General features: G+C 42.3%; 1 protein-coding gene across 1 annotated transcript in view; it reads right to left on the minus strand.

Moving 5' to 3' along the window:
• LOC143942156 (uncharacterized) overlaps positions 1-25,824 on the minus strand; it is a 1,285,630-nt gene that overhangs the window by 31,527 nt on the left and 1,228,279 nt on the right. The window contains exons 22-24 of the mRNA XM_077463417.1: positions 21,764-21,928; positions 10,280-10,444; positions 5,364-5,528 (exon numbers count right to left, since the gene is read on the minus strand). Of these exons, the coding sequence (XP_077319543.1) occupies positions 5,364-5,528; positions 10,280-10,444; positions 21,764-21,928 (495 nt within the window). The remainder of the gene's footprint in view (positions 1-5,363; positions 5,529-10,279; positions 10,445-21,763; positions 21,929-25,824) is intronic.

Raw genomic sequence — 25,824 nt, forward strand, 5'->3', positions numbered from 1 at the left:
AACCTGAAGCCTTACCACCGGGGATGTCTGCACAGGAGACAGAGCTGCAAGCACTCACTACAGCATATAAACTGGCTGAGGGAAAAAGAGCCAACATTCATACAGACTCAAAATATGCTTTTAGCGTTGCCCATGACTTTGGTGTTATCTGGAAGGCCAGAGGATTCCTGACAGCTGCAGGAGCACCTGTGAAACACAGTCCAGCTATCAATGACCTGATGGACGCCTTACTTCTCCCAACCCAAGTGGTTATTTTGAAAGTAAAAGCACACGGAAAACTGAACTCGAAGGAAGCCAGAGGCAATCATCTAGCCAATTCAACTGCCAAACAGGCAGCCAGCGGTCCACGAGAAGTGGAAAGTAGAGTGGAAAAAGAACACCCCGTGCTTACCCTACAGACTCTTCCAGTGGACATCTGAAAAACGTCAGGAAGCAGCAAGTCCAGATGAGAAGGAAAGCTGGAAGCGAAGAGGAGCAACCCTCAAGGATGGACTATTCGAGTGCAACATGAAGCCTTGCTTACCCAGGAATATGTACCCGGCTGTGGTACAATGGGCACATGGAGCTGCCCATCTGTCAAAGACTCTTATGAATGTAGCTTTAGAAATCACTCCACTGACTAGCAACTTCTGTAAGTCATGCACCATTTGTGCAAAGTGTAACCCGGGATGTACAGAGAAGATGCCGCAGAAACACCCAGCAAAGCCCTCGTACCCTTTCCAGCAGATACAAATTGACCACATCCAAATGCCAAAGATTGGATGATTTGAGTACACCTTAGTAGTTTCACACACCCTACCACCCACAGAGTACCGGGAAGGTAGAAAGAATGAATGACACATTAAAGACTTGAATGTTAAAAATGGCCCAAGAGACTGGTATGCATTGGCTGGACAGCCTGCCCATTGCCCTGTTCAGCATCAAATACACACCAAGGGGAGAACACTCCTTTACCCCCTTATGAGATTTTGTTTGATTTAGCCCCTAGACTTGGTTGTTATTTTCCACAGTTATAATTGCAGTATGATGTGTTGACTAATTATGTAACCACATTATCACAAGAATTAACCCGAATACGTGCCCAGGTGTTTTCTTCCATTCCAGATCCTGAATTAGATACAGGAACACACCAACTACTACCTGGAGATTGGGTGCTGGTAAAGACATTTGACATTTTTCTCTTGAAACCCAGATATGATGGTCCCTTCCAGGTGATGCTGACCACAAGCAAATCTGTAAAGTTGGCTGGAAAAAACACTTGAATCCATCCCTTCCACTGTAAGAAAGTCTCAAGTCCGGAGGACAAGACATTGACTGCACCATGATGTCTACATTGTATATCCTTTTTCCGTTAAATCTGGTGAGGGCCCAACAGGTGGCTATCACTAAGAGGAGTGCTCCTTAGGGAAGTTTTGACCCACATGTATATATAGATGCCATAGGGGTCCCGAATGAATTTAAAGCCTGAGACCAAGTAAAGGCAGGTTTTGAGTCTCCGATTCCCATAATTACTGTCAACAGAAATGTAGACTGGATAAATTACATATATTACAACCAGCAGTGGTTTGTAAATTACACTAGAGACGCCCTACAGGGGATTGCTGACCAATTAGCACCCACATCTTACATGACATTTCAGAATAGGACAGACTTGGACATGATTTTAGCGCAGAAGGGGGGTTGTTTGTAAAATAATAGAAGGTACAGGGACATGCTATACATACATACCTGACAACACCGGTCCAAATGGTAAGGTCACCCTGGCCATAAAATATTGGAAAGCCTATCAGTAGAGCTGAAGAAGAATTTGAGTATAGATCAGCCAAGAGACCAGTGGTTTGGATGGTTGGCAGAAGACCTTTGCTCGGATAGGTACTGTAATACTAGTTATTCTGGTCTTTCTAGCTACTATAGTATGTTATGTTATTCCATGTGTAAAGAAATTCCTAGGCAAAACAGTTGACCAAGCGACCCCAGTGATGATGCAGCAGGACGCAGAAGATGAGGACTATGAAAAGCCCTATGCCCATTACAGTCCCTCCCCATATCTACAAATTATAAGATCATTCAACCATAGGGAAAGCATCTGACTTCCACATGTGCAAAGACTGTGGCAAGGGGGGTGATGGGCTAGCCATCACCAGTCTAACGTACAGCAAGAAAAAAGTTCCAAGGCACATGAGGACAGATGAGTTAGACCACCTACTAGGGACAGAATAGGAAATAGACATTTCAAGGGGGGACTGTTATGGATTGTTTAATACTTTGATTAAATTACCATTTTCTATTATGTCAAGATATATGCTGAATCTCCTTACTCAAAATGCCTCACCTAGAGACCCCCCTCCCATCAGAGTGAGTCCAGGAGTCCACAAGCCATCAGCAGAAAACCTGGATGAAACTGGCCAGGACCCCTTAGATAAGGGTCCTCCAATCAGTTCTTGACAGCACAGAATACACCCGAGATGATGCTTTTGCAAACATTGAGTCATCTCTTACTATAAAGGGGCTACATGCCCAGAGCAATAAAGGAAGCTTTTCACTGAACATTGTGTGTCAGTGTACTCCTTCTAAACATGCATGCATGGACATTTGTATTAGACCAGGTGCAGATAACTCGGCCAGACATTTATCTGGGATCCAAAACACAGGTAATATCTCCAATATCACCCGAGGTATCCAGACAATGGCCGCAATCACATTACATAGAAAAGAAAAAGCCTCCATAGTGCATAATCCTTAAATATATATAGAATCACAGATTGTACACTTCCATCATATACACGAGTATACACAGAACTCAGAGCACACACCGCTCCGGACTGCAGCCGTGTATGATGGAGTCCAGGCAGTGACATGGAGGCTTTTTCCTTTCTATGTAATGTGATGGCGGCCATTGTCTGGATACCTCGGGTGATATTGTATTTTTGCACATTATATGTTATATGAACTGAAGTAGCTGTCAATAGGTTGGGGGAGATCTGCCCTTCCTCACATGTATGAAAGTGCATTTTTGTAGTGAATTGAATTGTTATTATTGATCACCATTGGTGGAGTTATCACATCTACATTAGAAATGTTGGTATTCAGACACATTGTAGGTTGCAGATTTCTCATTTGTCTCATCACATTTTGGGGGTTATTTACAAAATGTAAATCCACTTTGCACTACAAGTACAAAATACACTTGAAATTCCACTGAAAGTGCACTTGGAAGTGCAGTTGCTGTAAATCTGAGGGGAAGCTCTGCTGATTTTGTCATCCAATCATGTGCAAGATAAAATGCTGTATTTTATTTTCCTTGCATGTCCCCCTCAGATCTACAGCGACTGCAACTTCCAAGTGCACTTGTAGTGCCAAGTGGATTTGCCTTTCGTAAATAACCCCCATTGTGTCACTAAGTGTAGGGCTCTATACATAGAATTATATTATACTATTTGTACTTCTATATCAGACTTCATGCTGGCGGCTGGTTTTCATTCATTAGATTTTCACAAAGTTGTTCATGTTTTTTAGTGCAGATATTACATTTTTTACATTTTTATATCCAGCTTTAGAGAACTGTCTGATATTGGAGATATATAGAGACAACCAGGAGATGAAATATATCTCCATTATTATTATTTGATTTATGTAGTTTAGACACACACTATATTACCAAAAGTATTGGGACGCCTGCCTTTACAAGCACATGAACTTTACTGGCATCCCAATCTTAAGCCTCGTACACACCATCAGATTTTCTGACGACCGTTCGACCCTTTTTTTGTGTCATGCTAGTCTCATATGGAAAGTGAAGAGGTTACTCACCATACGAAAATTCTCATCTCACAGAATACAACTTCAGAAGTGATGTAATGTGTTGAATAGTTTTGTATATATTCTTTCATTTCTGAGTTCATGTACGATAAAAATTTTATAGTTTGCACATTCAGCTTTCTCAGACCAAAAAAATCAGAATCGACTATCGAAAGCACAATATTAACGATCCAAAAATTGTCAGATCATTTTGACAAAATGTTACTACTGATTTTTGTATAGTGTGTATGGGCCTTTAGTCCGTAGGGTTCAATATTGAGTTGGCCCACCCTTTGCAGCTATAATAGCTTCATCTCTTCTGGCAAGGCCGTCCACAAGGTTTAGGAGTGTGTCTATGGGAATGTTTGACCATTCTTACAGAAGTGCATTTGTGAGATCATGCACTGATGTTGGATGAGAAGGCCTAGCTTGAAGTCTCCACTCAAATTCATGCTAAAGGTGTTCTATATCGGGTTGAGGTCAGGACACTGTGCAGACCAGTCAAGTTCCTCCACCCCAAACTCGCTCATCTATGTCTTTATATACCTTGCTTTGTGCACTGCCCCAAATCATTTGGTGAAGGGGGAGTATGTTGTGGGGTTGTTTTTCAGGGGTTGGGCTTGGCCCCTTAGTTCCAGTAAAGGGAACTCTTAAGATGTCAGCATACCAAGACAATTTTTAAAATTTCATGCTCCCAACTTTGTGGGAACAGTTTGGATGGCCCCTTCCTATCTCAACATGACTGTGCACCAGTGCCAAAGGCAAGGTGCTTAAAAACATGGATGAGTGAGTTTGGGGTGGAGGAACTTGACTAGCCTGCACAGAGTCCTGACCTCAACCTGATAGAACACCTTTGGGATGAGTTAGTGCAGAGGCTGCAAGCCAGGACTTCTCATCCAACATCAGTGCCTGACCTAACAAATGTGCTTCTGGAAGAATGTTCAAACAGTCCCATAGACACACTCCTAAACTTTGCGGACAGCCTTCCCAGAAGAGTTGAAGCTGTTATAAGGATGGGCCAACTCAATATTGAACCCTACAGACGAAGACCGGGATGCCATTAAAGTTCATGTGCATGTAAAGGTGGATGTCCCAATACTTTTGGTAAAATAGTGTAACAGTCCAGGATTGGATGTTTTGGCTCCATGCACACTGGCTTAAAAAAAATTGCTGCTACTACAGGAGTTTTGTGTTCTGCCTGTAGAAGTAGCTCCATGTTCTCCTATGCTTCCATACACATTGGGATGATTACAGACATATTCTGACCTCGACATTTAGAGGCAGGAAAATAAACCTCTTCTGCTTCGTGTTTCTGATTGGAGCTTTCTGGGAGAAAAAATGCAAAACTCTCCCAAACTCATCTAAACTTTGTACAATAAACTCTCTATATGAAAGATTTTTTTTCTGCCAAGAGAACTGACATTTTTTAAGCCCAGTGTGCATGGAGCCTTATGGAGTCTAAAGATAGAATTTGATGACATTCTCATATTTCTATATTATTTATGTGGTTTAGATATAAAACTGTCCCAGAATATTATTGTCTCAGTCAGTCCTGTTATACTCACTGTAATATCTCTATCCGGCTTGTTGTCAGAGCTTCCATCAGATCCCTGAAATGAGGACCCTCCAGATTGTTCCTATTCAGGTTCAGTCTCCTCAGTGTCTGGTTATTTCTTATTCCAGATGCCAGGTGGGGGCAGGAACTGTCTGTCAGGTGAGTATTATGCAATCTGTAGAAGAAGAGAAGAATGTTACCAGAAGAAAATGAATTTCTCCCCCAGGAATGAATGTAACTATTCTCTACATGAATGGAACTCATTTCTCTCATCTCTCTTTAATCATTTATATGAGATCACTTTATAAAACACGATCGATCATCTACACTATGGGAGGATTTCTCTTTTTATGGATCCCAATTACTAAATGTGACATGAGAAGTGGATGAGGTGGTGTGATCCATTCATTATTCCTGTATGGGGATTGGACCATACACACTCACACTGACCTCTAGGCTTTCACCTCCAACCTTCTGCTAAGTCTTGGATTCAGTTGTGGAGATTCACTTTGATGGTCACAGAAGTCTCACTCATGTTGTGGAAACTTCATCGACTAAAAGTGACATCATTGTACTTTGGGATTTCCTTTGAACATCATGGTGGAGGATTTGATCTTATGGTGTGGAGAAGATTTTATTATTACCGTTCTTTATTGGGACCTTTTTGAAAATTTGTACTAATATTGCTGCACTAATTTTATATATGCTGATTATAAATTCTCTTCATTAGTTATCAGTGAAATAGTCTCCATACCATTGTTATATATACACTTATAGGGAGTTTTGTGATGAGGAGTCTCACATTTATATTGTGTGAATGTTATATACTAGTGCTGTAGTCTTCCATATTATACTAGATGTACGTATTTATCGGCGTATAACACGCACATTCGTTTTAAGAAGGAAGTTGCAGGAAAAAAACATACATTTTAAATAAGGAACTTTGAAGCAAAATAAGGGTCAGTGCCCATCTGCAGCCTCACCATTGCCATCAATGCAGCCTGATCGATGCCCATCTGCAGCCTAGAGAGGACAGGGAGGGGGGTGGGATGAGCGCTGACAGATTACATACAGTGAGAATCTCCTATGATAGACAGAACAGTGGTCCAATGGTGGCCCAGGAGACGGGACTTCCTATTACAGAGGCCACCAAGTAAATAGGGGATTCTCACTGTATGTAATCTGACGGCTCTCATCCCACCCCCTCTGAGGCATCTAAAATTGAAGTATTGGCGTATAACACGCACGCTATTTGCACCAGACTTTCAGCGTGAAAAAGTGTTATACACCAATAAATACAGTAATACTTCCACCAATAGTGATCAGATGTAACAATTCCATTTACTACAAAAATACACTTTCATACATGTGAGAAAGGGCAGATCTCCTGCAACCTATTCACAGCTACTTCCATCTACATAACTTATAATATGCAAAAATAAATAAACATGAAGAGCAACAAAGTTATCTTAAAAAATGGAAAACATCAAGAGAAAAATTATAAAAGCGGATTTCCTTCAAGCCATTCACCACTACTTCTATCTCCAATCACCATACAGTGACTTGTGCAGTAACAGAAATAAGAAGTCACAGAGATTCATCCAGACGGTTTAAATCAATACTGATCAATTGCGACCTCTTTGCTCACTGGTGTGGGGGAGGTTGATTGAAGTTGCTGCAAACAGGTCACTTACCAAAAGGTTTGTCCCCACAAGCAAGGCCCAGACACGCCTGCTTATATCCTTCCAGCAGCGCCACTCCGCTCAAGCCGGTGTTCTGGCAGATAGTGTCCTGCCATCATATAGTGTCCGCCCCGTACTGTGCATCCGCAGTACGGAGCAGACGAAGCTTTGTAAAAAATCTCCGAAGCTGAACGGCGCCTGCACCATGAGTGGAGGTGGTAGCCCCACCATCCAAGCGGAGATCGGGTTGTGAAAATTAGAGGGCCCCTCGCAGGCGAGCTTAGCTCGCCCACGCTTTGGGCTCGGCCTTGCTGCGCTTGGCTCTTTTATATTCATACTCTATGTCCATTTGGATGGTGGGGATAGAACCTGGACTCACGGCGCAGGCTCCGTTCCTCCTCTGCAACTTTCGGAATCTGTGTTGCTGTGTACTGCGCATGCGCAGTACACAGCTGACACTATCCGATGGGGGACCTTATATGATGGGACACCGGCTTCCGATGAGAACAGACTGTGCCACGGAATGTCAGACCTCCAGGTAGTATCTCCAATATCACCCGAGGTATCCAGATAATGGCAGCAATCACATTACATAGAAAAGAAAAAGCCTCCATAGTGCATAATCCTTAAATATATATAGAATCACAGATTGTACACTTCCATCATATACACGAGTATACACAGAACTCAGAGCACACACCGCTCCGGACTGCAGCCGTGTATGATGGAGTCCAGGCAGTGACATGGAGGCTTTTTCCTTTCTATGTAATGTGATTGCGGCCATTGTCTGGACACCTCGGGTGATATTGTATTTTTGCACATTATATGTTATACAGACTGAAGTAGCTGTCAATAGGTTGGAGGAGATCTGCCCTTCCCCACATGTATGAAAGTGCATTTTTGTAGTGAATTGAATTGTTATTATTGATCACTATTGGTGGCGTTATCACATCTACATTAGAAGTGTTGGTATTCGGTCACATTGTAGGTTGCAGATTTCTCATTTGTCTCATCACACTTTGGGGGTTATTTACAAAAGGCAAATCCACTTTGCACTACAAGTGCAAAATACACTTGAAATTCCACTGAAAATGCACTTGGAAGTGCAGTCGCTGTAAATCTGAGGGGAAGCTCTGCTGATTTTGTCATCCAATCATGTGCAAGATAAAATGCTGTATTTTATTTTCCTTGCATGTCCCCCTCAGATCTACAGCAACTGCAACTTCCAAGTGCACTTGTAGTGCCAAGTGGATTTGCCTTTCGTAAATAACCCCCATTGTGTCACTAAGTGTAGGGCTCTATACATAGAATTATATTATACTATTTGTACTTCTATATCAGACTTCCTGCTGGCGGCTGGTTTTCATTCATTCGATTTTCACAAAGTTGTTCATGTTTTTTAGTGCAGATATTTCATTTTTTACATTTTTATATCCAGCTTTAGAGAATTGTCTGATATTGGAGAAATATAGAGACAACCAGGAGATGAAATATATCTCCATTATTATGATTTCATTTATGTAGTTTAGACATACACTATATTACCAAAAGTATTGGGACACCTGCCTTTACAAGCACATGAACTTTACTAACATCCCAGTCTTAAGCCTCGTACACACCATCAGATTTTCTGACGACCGTTCGTCCCTTTTTTTGTGACATGCTAGTCTCATATGGAAAGTGAAGAGGTTACTCACCATACGAAAATTCTCATCTGACAGAATACAACTTCAGAAGTGATGTAATGTGTTGAATAGTTTTGTATATATTCTTTCATTTCTGAGTTCACGTACCATAAAAATGTTATAGTTTGCACATCCAGCTTTCTCAGACAAAAATCTAAATCGACTATCAAAAGCACAATATTAACGATCCAAAAATCGGCAGATCGTTTGGACAAAATTTTACTTCTGATTTTCGTATAGTGTGTATGGGCCTTTAGTCCGGAGGGTTCAATATTGAGTTGGCCCACCCTTTGCAGCTATAACAGCTTCTTCTTTTCTGGGAAGGCCGCCCACAAGGTTTAGGAGTGTGTCTATGGGAATGTTTGACCATTCTTACAGAAGTGCATTTGTGGGATCATGCACTGATGTTGGATGATAAGGCCTGGCTTGCAGTCTCCGCTCAAATTCACGCTAAAGGTGTTCTATATCGGGTTTAGGTCAGGACTCTGTGCAGACCAGTCAAGTTCCTCCACCCCAAACTCGCTCATATATGTCTTTATATACCTTGCTTTGTGCACTGCCCCAAATCATTTGGTGAAGGGAGATTATGGTGTGGGGTTGTTATTCAGGGGTTGGGCTTGGGCCCTTAGTTCCAGTAAAGGGAACTCTTAAGATGTCAGCATACCAAGACAATTTGGAAAATTTCATGCTCCCAACTTTTTGGGAACAGTTTTGGGGTGGCCCCTTCCTATTCCAACATGACTGCGCACCAGTGCCAAAGGCAAGGTCCATAAAAACATGGATGAGTGATTTTGGGGTGGAGGAACTTGACTAACCTGCACAGAGTCCTGACCTCAACTTGATAGAACACCTTTGGGATGAGTTAGTGCAAGCCAGGCCTTCTCATCCAACATCAGTGCCTGACCTAACAAATGTGCTTCTGGAAGAATGGTCAAACAGTCCCATAGATACACTCCTAAACTTTGCGGACAGCCTTCCCAGAAGAGCTGAAGCTGTTATAGCTGCAAAGGAAGGGCCAACTCAATATTGAACCATACGGACAAAGACTGGGATGCCATTAAAGTTCATGTGCGTGTAAAGGTGGGTGTCCCAATACTTTTGGTAAAATAGTGTAACAGTCCAGGAATGGATATTTTGGCTCCATGCACACTGGCTTAAAAAAAATTGCTGCTACTACAGGAGTTTTGTGTTCTGCATGTAGAAGCAGCTCCATGTTCTCCTATGTCTCCATACACATTGGGATGATTACAGACATATTTTGAGCTCAACATTTTGAGGCAGGAAAAAAAACCTCTTCTGCTTCGTGTTTCTGATTGGAGCTTTCTGGGAGAAAAAATGCAAAACTCTCCTAAACTCGTCTAAACTTTGTACAATAAACTCTCTATATGAAAGTTTTTTCTGCCAAGGGAACTGACATTTTTTAAGCTCAGTATGCATGGAGCCTTATGGAGCCTAAAGATAGAATTTGATGACATTCTCGTATTTCTATATTATTTATGTGGTTTAGATATAAAACTGTCCCAGAATATTATTGTCTCAGTCAGTCCTGTTATACTCACAGTAATATCTCTATCCGGCTTGTTGTCAGAGCTTCCATCAGATCCCTGAAATGAGGACCCTCCAGATTGTTCCCAGACAGGTCCAGTGTCCTCAGTGTCTGGTTATTTCTTATTCCAGATGCCAGGTGGGGGCAGGAACTGTCTGTCAGGTGATTATTATACAATCTGTAGAAGAAGAGAAGAATGTTACCAGAAGAAAATGAATTTCTCCCCCCGGAATGAATGTAACTATTCTCTACATGAATGGAACTCATTTCTCTCATCTCTCTTTAATCATTAATATGAGATCACTTTATAAAAGACGATCGATCATCTACACTATGGGAGGATTTCTCTTTTTGTGGATCCCAATTACTAAATGTGACATGAGAAGTGGATGAGGTGGTGTGATCCATTCATTATTCCTGTATGGGGATTGGACCATACACACTCACACTGACCTCTAGGCTTCACCTCCAACCTTCTGCTAAGTCTTGGATTCAGTTGTGGGGATTCACTTTGATGGTCACAGAAGTCTCACTCATGTTGTGGAAACTTCATTGACTAAAATTGACACCATTGTTATCATATAAATGTACTCACCGAGGCCAAGATGCTGAGAGTGGTCGCTGTTGCGACTTGGCGCAGACCATCCCTGAAGGTGGCACAGAGGGTGGTTGCACCAAGAGGCACAAGCTACCAGTAGGACAGTCACTCGCTAGTAGATCAGCAGGTAGCTTGAGCAGAGCTGAAAGGTGATGTCCCGTGGGAAGGTCCAGTAGCAATGGTAGCAAGTCTGTAAAGGAAAAGCAGAATCCAGGAGGCAGGCCAGGGGTCAAACATAGTCCAGATCAGAAGACAACAAGTACCAGGAACGCTGAGACAGAAGGATAATCCAAAGACAAGCCAGGGGTCGAACACAGGAGATAGCAGGTAAGTCCAGATGCAGGCTGAGGGTCAAACACGTTCAGGAAGTGGGAGTCCAAGGTCAAGCCAGAGGTCAGGTCAGGAGAAGATCAGCGAGGTCGATGAGGCAATCCAGGTCACAATGGGTAATACAGATCACAAGAGCAGATGTGGGAATCACAGGAAGCTGAAGATGAACCAGCAGTGTGTTTGGATGACCTCACTTCCTTTTATAGGTCAGCGAGGGGGTCACATCCTGTGTGTGCGCTCGTGCGCTTTAGCGCATTCCTATTGCGCATAACTGCGCCAGAGCGCCTTACCCGTGTGCATCTTATGACAATTGTACTTTGGGATTTCCTTTGAACATCATGGTGGAGGATTTGATCTTATGGTGTGGAGAAGATTTTATTATTACCGTTCTTTATTTGGAAATTTTTTGATAATTTGTACTAATATTTCTGCACTAATTTTATATATGCTGATTATAAATTCTCTTCATTAGTTATCAGTGAAATAGTCTCCATACCATTGTTATATATACACTTATAGGGAGTTTTGTGATTAGGAGTCTCTTGTTATATTTTCATATTTATATTGTGTGAATGTTATATACTAGTGCTGCAGTCTTCCATATTATACTAGATGTGATAATTCCACCAATAGGGATCAGATATAACAATTCCATTCACTACAAAAATACACTTTCATAAATGTAAACAAAGGCAGATCTCCTGCAACCTATTCCCAGCTACTACAATCTATTTAACATATAATATGCAAAAATAAATATACATGAAGAGCTATGAGAGTTATCTTAAAAAAATTGCAAACATCAAGAGAAAGTTTATAAAGGTAAAAAGGTAGATTTCCTACAAGCCATTCACCACTACTTCCATCTCCAATCACCATACAGTGACTTGTGCAGTAACATAAATAATAAGTCCCAGAGATTCATCCAGATGGTTTAAATCAATGCTGATCATCTTCCACCTCTTTGCAGCAACTTTAATCAACCTCCACCACACCAGTGAGCAAACAGGTCACTTACCAAAAGGTTTGTCCCCACAAGCAAGGCCAAGACACGCTTGTTTGTATCCTTCCAGCAGCGCCACTCCGCTCAAGCCGGCTTCTGATGAGAACAGACTGTGCCACGGAATGTCAGACCTCCAGGTGTTATGGATTGTTTAATACTTTGATTAAATGACCATTTTCTATTATGTCAAGATATATGCTGAATCTCCTTACTCAAAATGCCTTACCTAGAGACCCCCCTCCCATCGGAGTGAGTCCAGGAGTCCACAAGCCATCAGCAGAAAACCTGGATGAAACTGGCCAGGACCCCTTAGATAAGGGTCCTCCAATCTCTGCTTGACAGCACAGAATACACCTGAGATGATGCTTTTGCAAACAATGAGTCATCTTCTACTATAAAGGGGGCTATATGCCCAGAGCAATAAAGGAAGCTTTTCACTGAACAGTGTGTGTCAGCGTACTCCTTCTAAACATGCATGCATGGACATTTGAATTAGACCAGGTGCAGATAACTCGGCCAGACATTTATCTGGGATCCAAAACAGCTTGGCAGCTCAACGTGGGGCTCTCTGGTTGCGAACCGGAGGAACAGCCGACCAAGAGGCCACTGAGGAGGAATCACCACGGGAGGGACAGAGACTGATCAACTCTGAAAATACGGTAAGATATCACATTCATATCTTGCTAGTATATCCCGTTCCCGTGTGGGTCCGTCTCTGTGTCCGCGTCGGCTGCCGAAGGTCGCCAAAAGACAGGTAATACTTGCCCGAGGTCCATTATATGAACCTGTTTTCCGATTATCTTCAGCCTGTAAGAACATTGTGTTGTTGTATTGTATGAGGCTGTGTTGTTGTATTGTATGAGTCTGTGATTGTGTTGTATGGGTCTGTGATGTGTGATGTTGAAAGAGATTGACACACAGCTGGGTCCCAGCTGACGTGGACAAACTCCTTTGGTAAGGGTGTTAGTGCGGTGTAGCATTTCACCCAGAAGGGGGCGTCAGGGACGTGGACAAACTTCTTTGGAAAGGTATTAGCGCGGTGTAGCACTTCACCCAGAAGGGGGCGTCGGGGACGTGGATAAACTCCTTTGGTAAAGGTGATGGTGTGGTATAGCACGTCACCCAGAAGGGGGCGTCAGGGACGCAGGTAGCGTGGCTGTGTGGTTGTTATAATTCAAGCATACACATCTATTACAATTCATACAAATGTCATGTTATAATTGTGTTTGTGGATTGATGTTCAGCATTTTTGAAGGAGGTTGGAAGGTCAATTGGTTCTATAGAAAGTGAATGTAGAAAGAGTGGACAGGAACCGATAAGGTGTCCTGAACAAGTGGGAGATTTAGAAGAAACAGAGGGAAGTGAAAATTTGAGAATCTCATTGTTGAATATTAACTGCTGTACTTATCTGTCTGTTAAATGTCTTGTTGAGGGAAGTGAGTGGTCACGCACTACCTGACCCCTATTCTGTGGCCGTCTTGGACGGGCAGAACGGTGACTGAGTCTACATTTTGGGAAGACGCACCAGGGGCGACCCAGGTGGCAGTCGAGCATTGTAGACAAAACCTCTCTCTGTGGTATTATCTGTTTTGGCCTCCTTAACTTGAGATTGGGATATAGTCTGAACCGGTACCAGGTGACGAATAGAGGAATTGCCAGACCCTTTCAGAATCCAAGGCAACCTCGTGACTCGTCTAAAATCCTGAGTAGACACAAATATCTCAGTCATCAAGACAGAAAATAATGGGGCAGAAATTGGTTAAGCCAGAGAAAGGGAAACTCGAGAGAGGGGAGGGGAATTATGTTAAGAAAGCAAAAAAAAAATTTGCGAAGATTTGTAGTGTCACCATTCCTCCAGGGGGTAGATTGCAGCCGGAGGAATGGTGGAAAATACTGAAGGAAAAACAAGGGGCGTTACCTGACAATGGTTTACTGAAAACTGCAGAAGCCTAGTATAATGTGTGCAATATTGGAATTTATTTGAAATTATGCAATATGATCAAACTATAGTTATGAGCCTGTCAACATTTTTATAATGCATATCACTGATGGGTCTAGCAAAATAGAATTATATCAGGCAATGCATATGTTTGAGAAGTACCTCTGAGTTAAAAGAAATATAAGCCTGAAGACTCATTTTTGAGCATGACAGAAGCATTCTGCAGCTGTGCTCCTCACCCCCATCCTTGCGCTTCACTGCAAGGAGTGAGGTGCCCCTCCCTTCAGATCCCTGTGTGAGAGACTGTCTGTAGGGATGTTAACTGTTGACAGGCTGTGAGATTACTGGTATAACATGTGATGTTTGCATGTGTGGGATATACAGGACCGGGTTGATTTAGTTATTATTCTAGCAGGCTAGAATATTAAAGGAATTGTGCAAGTTGAGAAAAACAGTAGTTAGACAATGAAACAGTACAAAAGAGAATATATGTTTAGAATGGTAGTTATGAAGAAATATGCAAATGTTAATGAATGAAAAGGATGAGAATGTTTTGATTACTTTAAGTGTGGCAAAGACTACTCACAGGAAACAATTAATAGAAGAGATGGAGAGTTTTCTGCAGGAAAACAAGTCTCCTGATGAAAGTTGCAGAGTAATAGGCAGTGGAAAAAACCCTACTTAGCAGTAATAAGAAATCTAGTCAGTTTATGTGAAATTAAAGCTGGAGATGCTCACTGTCCCATCATGGAGAAAAGTCTCCGTGATGCAAGGATTGTCGATGACAATACCTTTAATTCTGGTGTGGAATTCTGTGAGTAGCTGCGTGAGTGGGCTGGTGGCAGACTGTCTGATCAAGCTACAGGTATCCAAGATGTTACTCAAGACAAAACGGAGTAAGTAGAAAAGTTTTACACCGGACTGTCACAAGTTTTTTTCAGATTTGTTACTCATCACCCATAATATGGCACACAGCCAGATGCTGTCTTCAGCCTTTGTGGCAGGCCTCAAGGAGTCAATCTGAAAAGGCCTCACCATGGCCCAACCGGAGTACCGTGTGCAGCAGCAACAATATCAAAACTCTGGGCATCCCACCTTGGAACACCTTGATCTCCTATGCTAGGAATTGGGCAAGCCTGTGTCACTAACCCATGTCAGGGCAACCTCTTCAAAGAATTCAGAAGGCCCATTAGCGAGGGTTACCCTACCCATTGAGGGACATCCAACCACTTTCCTAAGCAACATAGGTGCAGCCAGAAGCGTGATTAGAAAAGAGGATTTACCTGACCACTCATACCTTTTTGATATTGACATATTTTGTGTGGACATAGATGGAACTCCCAGAACTAACCCATTGACCCACCCCCTATAAGTTGGAAAGTACCCAGACCTTCTGGCTCGATTCTTTATCTCTTCCACCTGTCCACTCAATCTCTTGGGAGCAGATGTACTGTCCAGACTTCAGGCTTCTATTGTCTTCTTTGAAGATGGATCTGTTACTATCTCTTCTCCACTGGGCATTAAGGACACTTCTGCTATGGTCCACAGAAGCTGAGGATGTAGGACATTTAAAGGTGCCACCAGTCATGGTGCAGTTGAAACTTGGAGCTCCGCTGCCCCGGAAACCCTCTAAAGTTATCCCAATCTGCAAATCTATTTCACAGCATGTCAAAGCCCTCATGTCAAATGGCGCCCTGATACCCTGTACATCTGCATACAGCACACTTCTGTTCCCTGTGAAGAAGAGAATCCCTAAGGGAGAACAAGACAAGTACAGAATGGTCCAGGACCTCCAAGCAGTTATGAAGTTACGGTCCGGAAGCCTCCTTACTGATGCAACCCATTTATGATGCCCTGAAGTCTGAGCCCTTCCAAATGTCCTCAGAGGCAATATCCAACTTCGAGGCCCTCAAACAAGCCATTTCATCAGCTCCGGTTTTAGGGCTTCCAGACTAAGAAAAAACGTTCAAGCTATTTGTATCCGAACGTCTGGGACATTGCTGCCATACTCAACCAAATCCAGCCGAAAAATCTGTCCACTGCCAGACATTTGAGACTCCAATGTTCCCTCCTATCGGACAACATTACTCTATTACGTTGTCAAACACTGAACCCTTCAACCCTTTTTCCACTTCACGAGGGGGGAATAGAGGAAGAGCCGAGTCCACCCCATGACTGTTTTCAATTAATGCAGCTGGAAACCACACATATTCCCAACATGAGTGAAATACCCCTGCATAATTCAGACCTAACACGGTTCTACAACCTGAAGCCTTACCACCGGGGATGTCTGCACAGGAGACAGAGCTGCAAGCACTCACTACAGCATATAAACTGGCTGAGGGAAAAAGAGCCAACATTCATACAGACTCAAGATATGCTTTTAGCGTTGCCCATGACTTTGGTGTTATCTGGAAGGCCAGAGGATTCCTGACAGCTGCAGGAGCACCTGTGAAACACAATCCAGCTATCAATGACCTGATGGACGCCTTACTTCTCCCAACCCAAGTGGTTATTTTGAAAGTAAAAGCACACGGAAAACTGAACTCGAAGGAAGCCAGAGGCAATCATCTAGCCAATTCAACTGCCAAACAGGCAGCCAGCGGTCCACGAGAAGTGGACAGTAGAGTGGAAAAAGAAGACCACCCCGTGCTTGCCCTACAGACTCTTCCAGTGGACATCTGAAAAAACGACAGGAAGCAGCAAGTCCAGATGAGAAGGAAAGCTGGAAGCGAAGAGGAGCAACCCTCAAGGATGGACTATTCGAGTGCAACATGAAGCCTTGCTTACCCAGGAATATGTACTCGGGTGTGGTACAAGGGGCACATGGAGCTGCCCATCTGTCAAAGACTCTTATGAATGTAGCTTTAGAAATTACTCCACAGACTAGCAACTTCTGTAAGTCATGCACCATTTGTGCAAAGTGTAACCTGGGATGTACAGAGAAGATGCCGCAGAAACACCCAGCAAAGCCCTCGTACCCTTTCCAGCGGATACAAATTGACCACATCCAAATGCCAAAGATTGGATGATTTGAGTACACCTTAGTAGTTTCACACACCCTACCACCCCCAGAGTACCGGGAAGGTAGAAATAATGAATGACACATTAAAGACTTGAATGTTAAAAATGGCCCAAGAGACTGGTATGCATTGGCTGGACAGCCTGGCCATTGCCCTGTTCAGCATCAGATACATACCAAGGGGAGAACACTCCCCTACCCCCTTATGAGATTTTGTTTGATTTAGTCCCTAGACTTGGTTGTTATTTTCCACAGTTATAATTGCAGTATGATGTGTTGACTAATTATGTAACCACATTATCACAAGAATTAACCCGAATACGTGCCCAGGTGTTTTCTTCCATTCCAGATCCTGAATTAGATACAGGAACACACCAACTACTACCTGGAGATTGGGTGCTGGTAAAGACATTTGACATTTTTCTCTTGAAACCCAGATATGATGGTCCCTTCCAGGTGATGCTGACCACAAGCAAATCTGTAAAGTTGGCTGGAAAAAACACTTGAATCCACCCCTTCCACTGTAAGAAAGTCCCAAGTCCGGAGGACAAGACATTGACTGCACCATGATGTCTACATTGTATATCCTTTTTCCGTTAAATCTGGTGAGGGCCCAACAGGTGGCTATCACTAAGAGGAGTGCTCCTTAGGGAAGTTTTGACCCACATGTATATATAGATGCCATAGGGGCCCCGAATGAATTTAAAGCCTGAGACCAAGTAAAGGCAGGTTTTGAGTCTCCGATTCCCATAATTACTGTCAACAGAAATGTAGACTGGATAAATTACATATATTACAACCAGCAGTGGTTTGTAAATTACACTAGAGACGCCCTACAGGGGATTGCTGACCAATTAGCACCCACATCTTACATGACATTTCAGAATAGGACAGACTTGGACATGATTTTAGCGCAGAAGGGGGGTTGTTTGTAAAATAATAGAAGGTACAGGGACATGCTATACATACATACCTGACAACACCGGTCCAAATGGTAAGGTCACCCTGGCCATAAAATATTGGAAAGCCTATCAGTAGAGCTGAAGAAGAATTTGAGTATAGATCAGCCAAGAGACCAGTGGTTTGGGTGGTTGGCAGAAGACCTTGGCTCGGATAGGTACTGTAATACTAGTTATTCTGGTCTTTCTAGCTACTATAGTATGTTATGTTATTCCATGTGTAAAGAAATTCCTAGGCAAAACAGTTGACCAAGCGACCCCAGTGATGATGCAGCAGGACGCAGAAGATGAGGACTATGAAAAGCCCTATGCCCATTACAGTCCCTCCCCATATCTACAAATTATAAGATCATTCAACCATAGGGAAAGCATCTGACTTTCACATGTGCAAAGACTGTGGCAAGGGGGGTGATGGGCTAGCCATCACCCGTCTAACGTACAGCAAGAAAAAAGTTCCAAGGCACATGAGGACAGATGAGTTAGACCACCTACTAGGGACAGAATAGGAAATAGACATTTCAAGGGGGGAATGTTATGGATTGTTTAATACTTTGATTAAATTACCATTTTCTATTATGTCAAGATATATGCTGAATCTCCTTACTCAAAATGCCTCACCTAGAGACCCCCCTCCCATCGGAGTGAGTCCAGGAGTCCACAAGCCATCAGCAGAAAACCTGGATGAAACTGGCCAGGACCCCTTAGATAAGGGTCCTCCAATCAGTTCTTGACAGCACAGAATACACCCGAGATGATGCTTTTGCAAACATTGAGTCATCTCTTACTATAAAGGGGCTACATGCCCAGAGCAATAAAGGAAGCTTTTCACTGAACATTGTGTGTCAGTTTACTCCTTCTAAACATGCATGCATGGACATTTGTATTAGACCAGGTGCAGATAACTCGGCCAGACATTTATCTGGGATCCAAAACACAGGTAGTATCTCCAATATCACCCGAGGTATCCAGACAATGGCCGCAATCACATTACATGGAAAAGAAAAAGCCTCCATAGTGCATAATCCTTAAATATATATAGAATCACAGATTGTACACTTCCATCATATACACGAGTATACACAGAACTCAGAGCACACACCGCTCCGGACTGCAGCCGTGTATGATGGAGTCCAGGCAGTGACATGGAGGCTTTTTCCTTTCTATGTAATGTGATGGCGGCCATTGTCTGGACACCTCGGGTGATATTGTATTTTTGCACATTATATGTTATATGAACTGAAGTAGCTGTCAATAGGTTGGGGGAGATCTGCCCTTCCTCACATGTATGAAAGTGCATTTTTGTAGTGAATTGAATTGTTATTATTGATCACTATTGGTGGAGTTATCACATCTACATTAGAAGTGTTGGTATTCGGACACATTGTAGGTTGCAGATTTCTCATTTGTCTCATCACATTTTGGGGGTTATTTACAAAATGTAAATCCACTTTGCACTACAAGTACAAAATACACTTGAAATTCCACTGAAAGTGCACTTGGAAGTGCAGTTGCTGTAAATCTGAGGGGAAGCTCTGCTGATTTTGTCATCCAATCATGTGCAAGATAAAATGCTGTATTTTATTTTCCTTGCATGTCCCCCTCAGATCTACAGCAACTGCAACTTCCAAGTGCACTTGTAGTGCCAAGTTGATTTGCCTTTCGTAAATAGCCCCCATTGTGTCACTAAGTGTAGGGCTCTATACATAGAATTATATTATACTATTTGTACTTCTATATCAGACTTCCTGCTGGCGGCTGGTTTTCAATCATTAGATTTTCACAAAGTTGTTCATGTTTTTTAGTGCAGATATTACATTTTTTACATTTTTATATCCAGCTTTAGAGAACTGTCTGATATTGGAGATATATAGAGACAACCAGGAGATGAAATATATCTCCATTATTATTATTTGATTTATGTAGTTTAGACATACACTATATTACCAAAAGTATTGGGACGCCTGCCTTTACAAGCACATGAACTTTACTGGCATCCCAATCTTAAGCCTCGTACACACCATCAGATTTTCTGACGACCGTTCGACCCTTTTTTTGTGCCATGCTAGTCTCATATGGAAAGTGAGGAGGTTACTCACCATACGAAAATTCTCATCTGACAGAATACAACTTCAGAAGTGATGTAATGTGTTGAACAGTTTTGTATGTAGTCTTTCATTTCTGAGTTCACGTACAATAAAAATTTTATAGTTTGCACATTCAGCTTTCTCAGACCAAAAAAATCAGAATCGGCTATCGAAAGCACAATATTAACGATCCAAAAATCGTCAGATCATTTTGACAAAATGTTACTACTGATTTTTGTATAGTGTGTATGGGCCTTTAGTCCGTAGGGTTCAATATTGAGTTGGCCCACCCTTTGCAGCTATAATAGCTTCATCTCTTCTGGCAAGGCCGTCCACAAGGTTTAGGAGTGTGTCTATGGGAATGTTTGACCATTCTTACAGAAGTGCATTTGTGAGATCATGCACTGATGTTGGATGAGAAGGCCTAGCTCGAAGTCTCCACTCAAATTCATGCTAAAGGTGTTCTATATCGGGTTGAGGTCAGGACACTGTGCAGACCAGTCAAGTTCCTCCACCCCAAACTCGCTCATCTATGTCTTTATATACCTTGCTTTGTGCACTGCCCCAAATCATTTGGTGAAGGGGGAGTATGTTGTGGGGTTGTTTTTCAGGGGTTGGGCTTGGCCCCTTAGTTCCAGTAAAGGGAACTCTTAAGATGTCAGCATACCAAGACAATTTTGAAAATGTCATGCTCCCAACTTTGTGGGAACAGTTTGGATGGCCCCTTCCTATCTCAACATGACTGTGCACCAGTGCCAAAGGCAAGGTGCTTAAAAACATGGATGAGTGAGTTTGGGGTGGAGGAACTTGACTAGCCTGCACAGAGTCCTGACCTCAACCTGATAGAACACCTTTGGGATGAGTTAGTGCAGAGGCTGCAAGCCAGGACTTCTCATCCAACATCAGTGCCTGACCTAACAAATGTGCTTCTGGAAGAATGTTCAAACAGTCCCATAGACACACTCCTAAACTTTGCGTACAGCCTTCCCAGAAGAGTTGAAGCTGTTATAAGGATGGGCCAACTCAATATTGAACCCTACAGACGAAGACCGGGATGCCATTAAAGTTCATGTGCATGTAAAGATGGATGTCCCAATACTTTTGGTAAAATAGTGTAACAGTCCAGGATTGGATATTTAGGCTCCATACACACTGGCTTAAAAAAAAATTGCTGCTACTACAGGAGTTTTGTGTTCTGCCTGTAGAAGCAGCTCCATGTTCTCCTATGTCTCCATACACATTGGGGAGATTACAGACATATTCTGACCTCAACATTTAGAGGCAGGAAAATAAACCTCTTCTGCTTCGTGTTTCTGATTGGAGATTTCTGGGAGAAAAAATGCAAAACTCTCCCAAACTCATCTAAACTTTATACAATAAACTCTCTATATGAAAGTTTTTTCTGCCAAGGGAACTGACATTTTTAAGCCCAGTGTGCATGGAGCCTTATGGAGCCTAAAGATGGAATTTGATGACATTCTCATATTTCTATATTATTTATGTGGTTTAGATATAAAACTGTCCCAGAATATTATTGTCTCAGTCAGTCCTGTTATACTCACTGTAATTCCTCTATCCGGCTTGTTGTCAGAGCTTCCATCAGATCCCTGAAATGAGGACCCTCCAGATTGTTCACAGACAGGCCCAGTGTCCTCAGTGTCTGGTTATTTCTTATTACAGATGCCAGGTGGGGGCAGGAATTGTCTGTCAGGTGATTATCATCCAATCTGTAGAAGAAGAGAAGAATGTTACCAGAAGAAAATGAATTTCTCCCCCAGAAATGAATGTAACTATTCTCTACATGAATGGAACTCATTTCTCTCATCTCTCTTTAATCCTTAATATGAGATCACTTTATAAAACACGATCGATCATCTACACTATTGGAGGATTTCTCTTTTTGTGGACCCTAATTACTAAATGTGACATGAGAAGTGGATGAGGTGGTGTGATCCATTCATTATTCCTGTATGGGGATTGGACCATACACACTCACACTGACCTCTAGGCTTTCACCTCCAACCTTCTGCTAAGTCTTGGATTCAGTTGTGGGGATTCACTTTGATGGTCACAGAAGTCTCACTCATGTTGTGGAAACTTCATCGACTAAAAGTGACACCATTGTACTTTGGGATTTCCTTTGAACATCATGGTGGAGGATTTGATCTTATGGTGTGGAGAAGATTTTATCATTACCGTTCCTTATTTGGACCTTTTTTGAAAATTTGTACTAATATTGCTGCACTAATTTTATATATGCTGATTATAAATTCTCTTCATTAGTTATCAGTGAAATAGTCTCCATACCATTGTTATATATACACTTATAGGGAGTTTTGTGATGAGGAGTCTCACATTTATATTGTGTGAATGTTATATACTAGTGCTGCAGTCTTCCATATTATACTAGATGTACGTATTTATCGGCGTATAACACGCTCATTCATTTTAAGAAGGAAGTTGCAGGAAAAAAACATACATATTAAATAAGGAACTTTGAAGCAAAATAAGGGTCAGTGCCCATCTGCAGCCTCACCATTGCCATCCATGCAGCCTGATCAATGCCCATCTGCAGCCTAGAGGGGACAGGGAGGGGGTGGGACGAGCGCCAACAGATTACATACAGTGAGAATCTCCTATGATAGACAGAGCAGTGGTCCAATGGTGCCCCAGGAGACGGGACTTCCTATTACAGAGGCCACCAAGTAAATAGGGGATTCTCACTGTATGTAATCTGATGGCTCTCGTCCCACCCCCTCCGAGGCATCTAAAATTAAAGTAATTGGCGTATAACATGCACACGCTATTTGCACCCGACTTTCAGCGTGAAAAAGTGTTATACACCAATAAATACAGTAATACTTCCACCAATAGTGATCAGATGTAACAATTCCATTTACTACAAAAATACACTTTCATACATGCGAGGAAGGGCAGATCTCCTGCAACCTATTCACAGCTACTTCCATCTATATAACTTAAAATATGCAAAAATAAATAAACATGAAGAGCAACAAAGTTATCTTAAAAAATGGAAAACATCAAGAGAAAAATTATAAAAGCGGATTTCCTTCAAGCCATTCACCACTACTTCCATCTCCAATCACCATACAGTGACTTGTGCAGTAACAGAAATAAGAAGTCACAGAGATTCATCCAGATGGTTTAAATCAATACTGATCAATTGTGACCTCTTTGCTCACTGGTGTGGGGGAGATTGACTGAAGTTGCTGCAAACAGGTCACTTACCAAAAGGTTTGTCCCCACAAGCAAGGCCCAGACACACCTGTTTATATCCTTCCAGCAGCACCACTCCGCTCAAGCCGGTGTTCTGGCAGATAGTGTCCTGCCATCATATAGTGTCCGCCCCGTACTGTGCATGCGCAGTAAGGAGCAGACGAAGCTTCGTAAAAAATCTCCGAAGCTGAACGGCGCCTGTGCCGTGAGTGGAGGTGGTAGCGCCACCATCCAAGCGGAGATAGGGTTGTGAAAATTAGAGGGCCCCTCGCGAGCGAGCTTCACTCGCCACACTTTGGGCTAGGCTTCGCTGCGCTCGGCTCTTTTATATTCCTACTCTATGTCCATTTGGATGGTGGGGATAGAACCTGGACTCACGGCGCAGGCTCCGTTCCTCCTCTGCAACGTTCGGAATCTGTGTTGCTGTGTACTGCGCATGCGCACTACACAGCTGACACTATCCGATGGGGGACCTTATATGATGGGACACCGGCTTCCGATGAGAACAGACTGTGCCACGGAATGTCAGACCTCCAGGTAGTATCTCCAATATCACCCGAGGTATCCAGACAATGGCCGCAATCACATTACATAGAAAAGAAAAAGCCCCCATAGTGCATAATCCTTAAATATATATAGAATCACAGATTGTACACTTCCATCATATACACGAGTATACACAGAACTCAGAGCACACACCGCTCCGGACTGCAGCCGTGTATGATGGAGTCCAGGCAGTGACATGGAGGCTTTTTCCTTTCTATGTAATGTGATTGCGGCCATTGTCTGGACACCTCGGGTGATATTGTATTTTTGCACATTATATGTTATATGGACTGAAGTAGCTGTGAATAGGTTGGAGGAGATCTGCCCTTCCTCACATGTATGAAAGTGCATTTTTGTAGTGAATTGAATTGTTATTATTGATCACTATTGGTGGAGTTATCACATCTACATTAGAAGTGTTGGTATTCGGTCACATTGTAGGTTGCAGATTTCTCATTTGTCTCATCACACTTTGGGGGTTATTTACAAAATGCAAATCCACTTTGCACTACAAGTGCAAAATACATTTGAAATTCCACTGAAAGTGCACTTGGAAGTGCAGTCGCTGTAAATCTGAGGGGAAGCTCTGCTGATTTTGTTATCCAATCATGTGCAAGATAAAATGCTGTATTTTATTTTCCTTGCATGTCCCCCTCAGATCTACAGCGACTGCAACTTCCAAGTGCACTTGTAGTGCCAAGTGGATTTGCCTTTCGTAAATAACCCCCATTGTGTCACTAAGTGTAGGGCTCTATACATAGAATTATATTATACTATTTGTACTTCTATATCAGACTTCCTGCTGGCGGCTGGTTTTCATTCATTAGATTTTCACAAAGTTGTTCATGTTTTTTAGCGCAGATATTTCATTTTTTACATTTTTATATCCAGCTTTAGAGAATTGTCTGATATTGGAGATATATAGAGACAACCAGGAGATGAAATATATCTCCATTATTATGATTTAATTTATATAGTTTATATATACACTATATTACCAAAAGTATTGGGACACCTGCATTTACAAGCACATGAACTTTAATAGCATCCCAGTCTTAAGCCTCGTACACACCATCAGATTTTCTGACGACCGTTCGTCTGTTTTTTGTGTCATGCTAGTCTCATATGGAAAGTGAAGAGGTTACTCACCATACGGAAATTCTCATCTGACAGAATACAACTTCAGAAGTGATGTAATTTGTTGAATAGTTTTGTATGTATTCTTTCATTTCTGAGTTCACGTACAATAAAAATTTTATAGTTTGCACATCCAGCTTTCTCATACAAAAATCGAAATCGACTATCAAAAGCACAATATTAACGATCCAAAAATCGGCAGATCGTTTGGACAAAATTTTACTTCTGATTTTCGTATAGTGTGTATGGGCCTTTAGTCGGTAGGGTTCAATATTGAGTTGGCCCACCCTTTGCAGCTATAACAACTTCTTCTTTTCTGGGAGGGCCATCCACAAGGTTTAGGAGTGTGTCTATGGGAATGTTTGACCATTCTTACAGAAGTGCATTTGTGAGATCATGCACTGATGTTGGATGAGAAGGCCTAGCTCGCAGTCTCCACTCAAATTCATGCTGAAGGTGTTCTATATCGGGTTGAGGTCAGGACTCTGTGCAGACCAGTCAAGTTCCTCCACCCCAAACTCGCTCATCTATGTCTTTATATACCTTGCTTAGTGCACTGCCCCAAATCATTTGGTGAAGGGGGAGTGTGTTGTGGGGTTGTTTTTCAGGGGTTAGGCTTGGCCCCTTAGTTCCAGTAAAAGGAACTCTTAAGATGTCAGCATACCAAGACAATTTGGAAAATGTCATGCTCCCAACTTTGTGG

The sequence above is a fragment of the Lithobates pipiens genome, unplaced genomic scaffold (assembly GCF_037356315.1).
Source record: "Lithobates pipiens isolate NorthernLeopardFrog02 unplaced genomic scaffold, aLitPip1_a1.2 Scaffold_30, whole genome shotgun sequence".
Taxonomy (NCBI): Eukaryota; Metazoa; Chordata; class Amphibia; order Anura; family Ranidae; genus Lithobates; species Lithobates pipiens.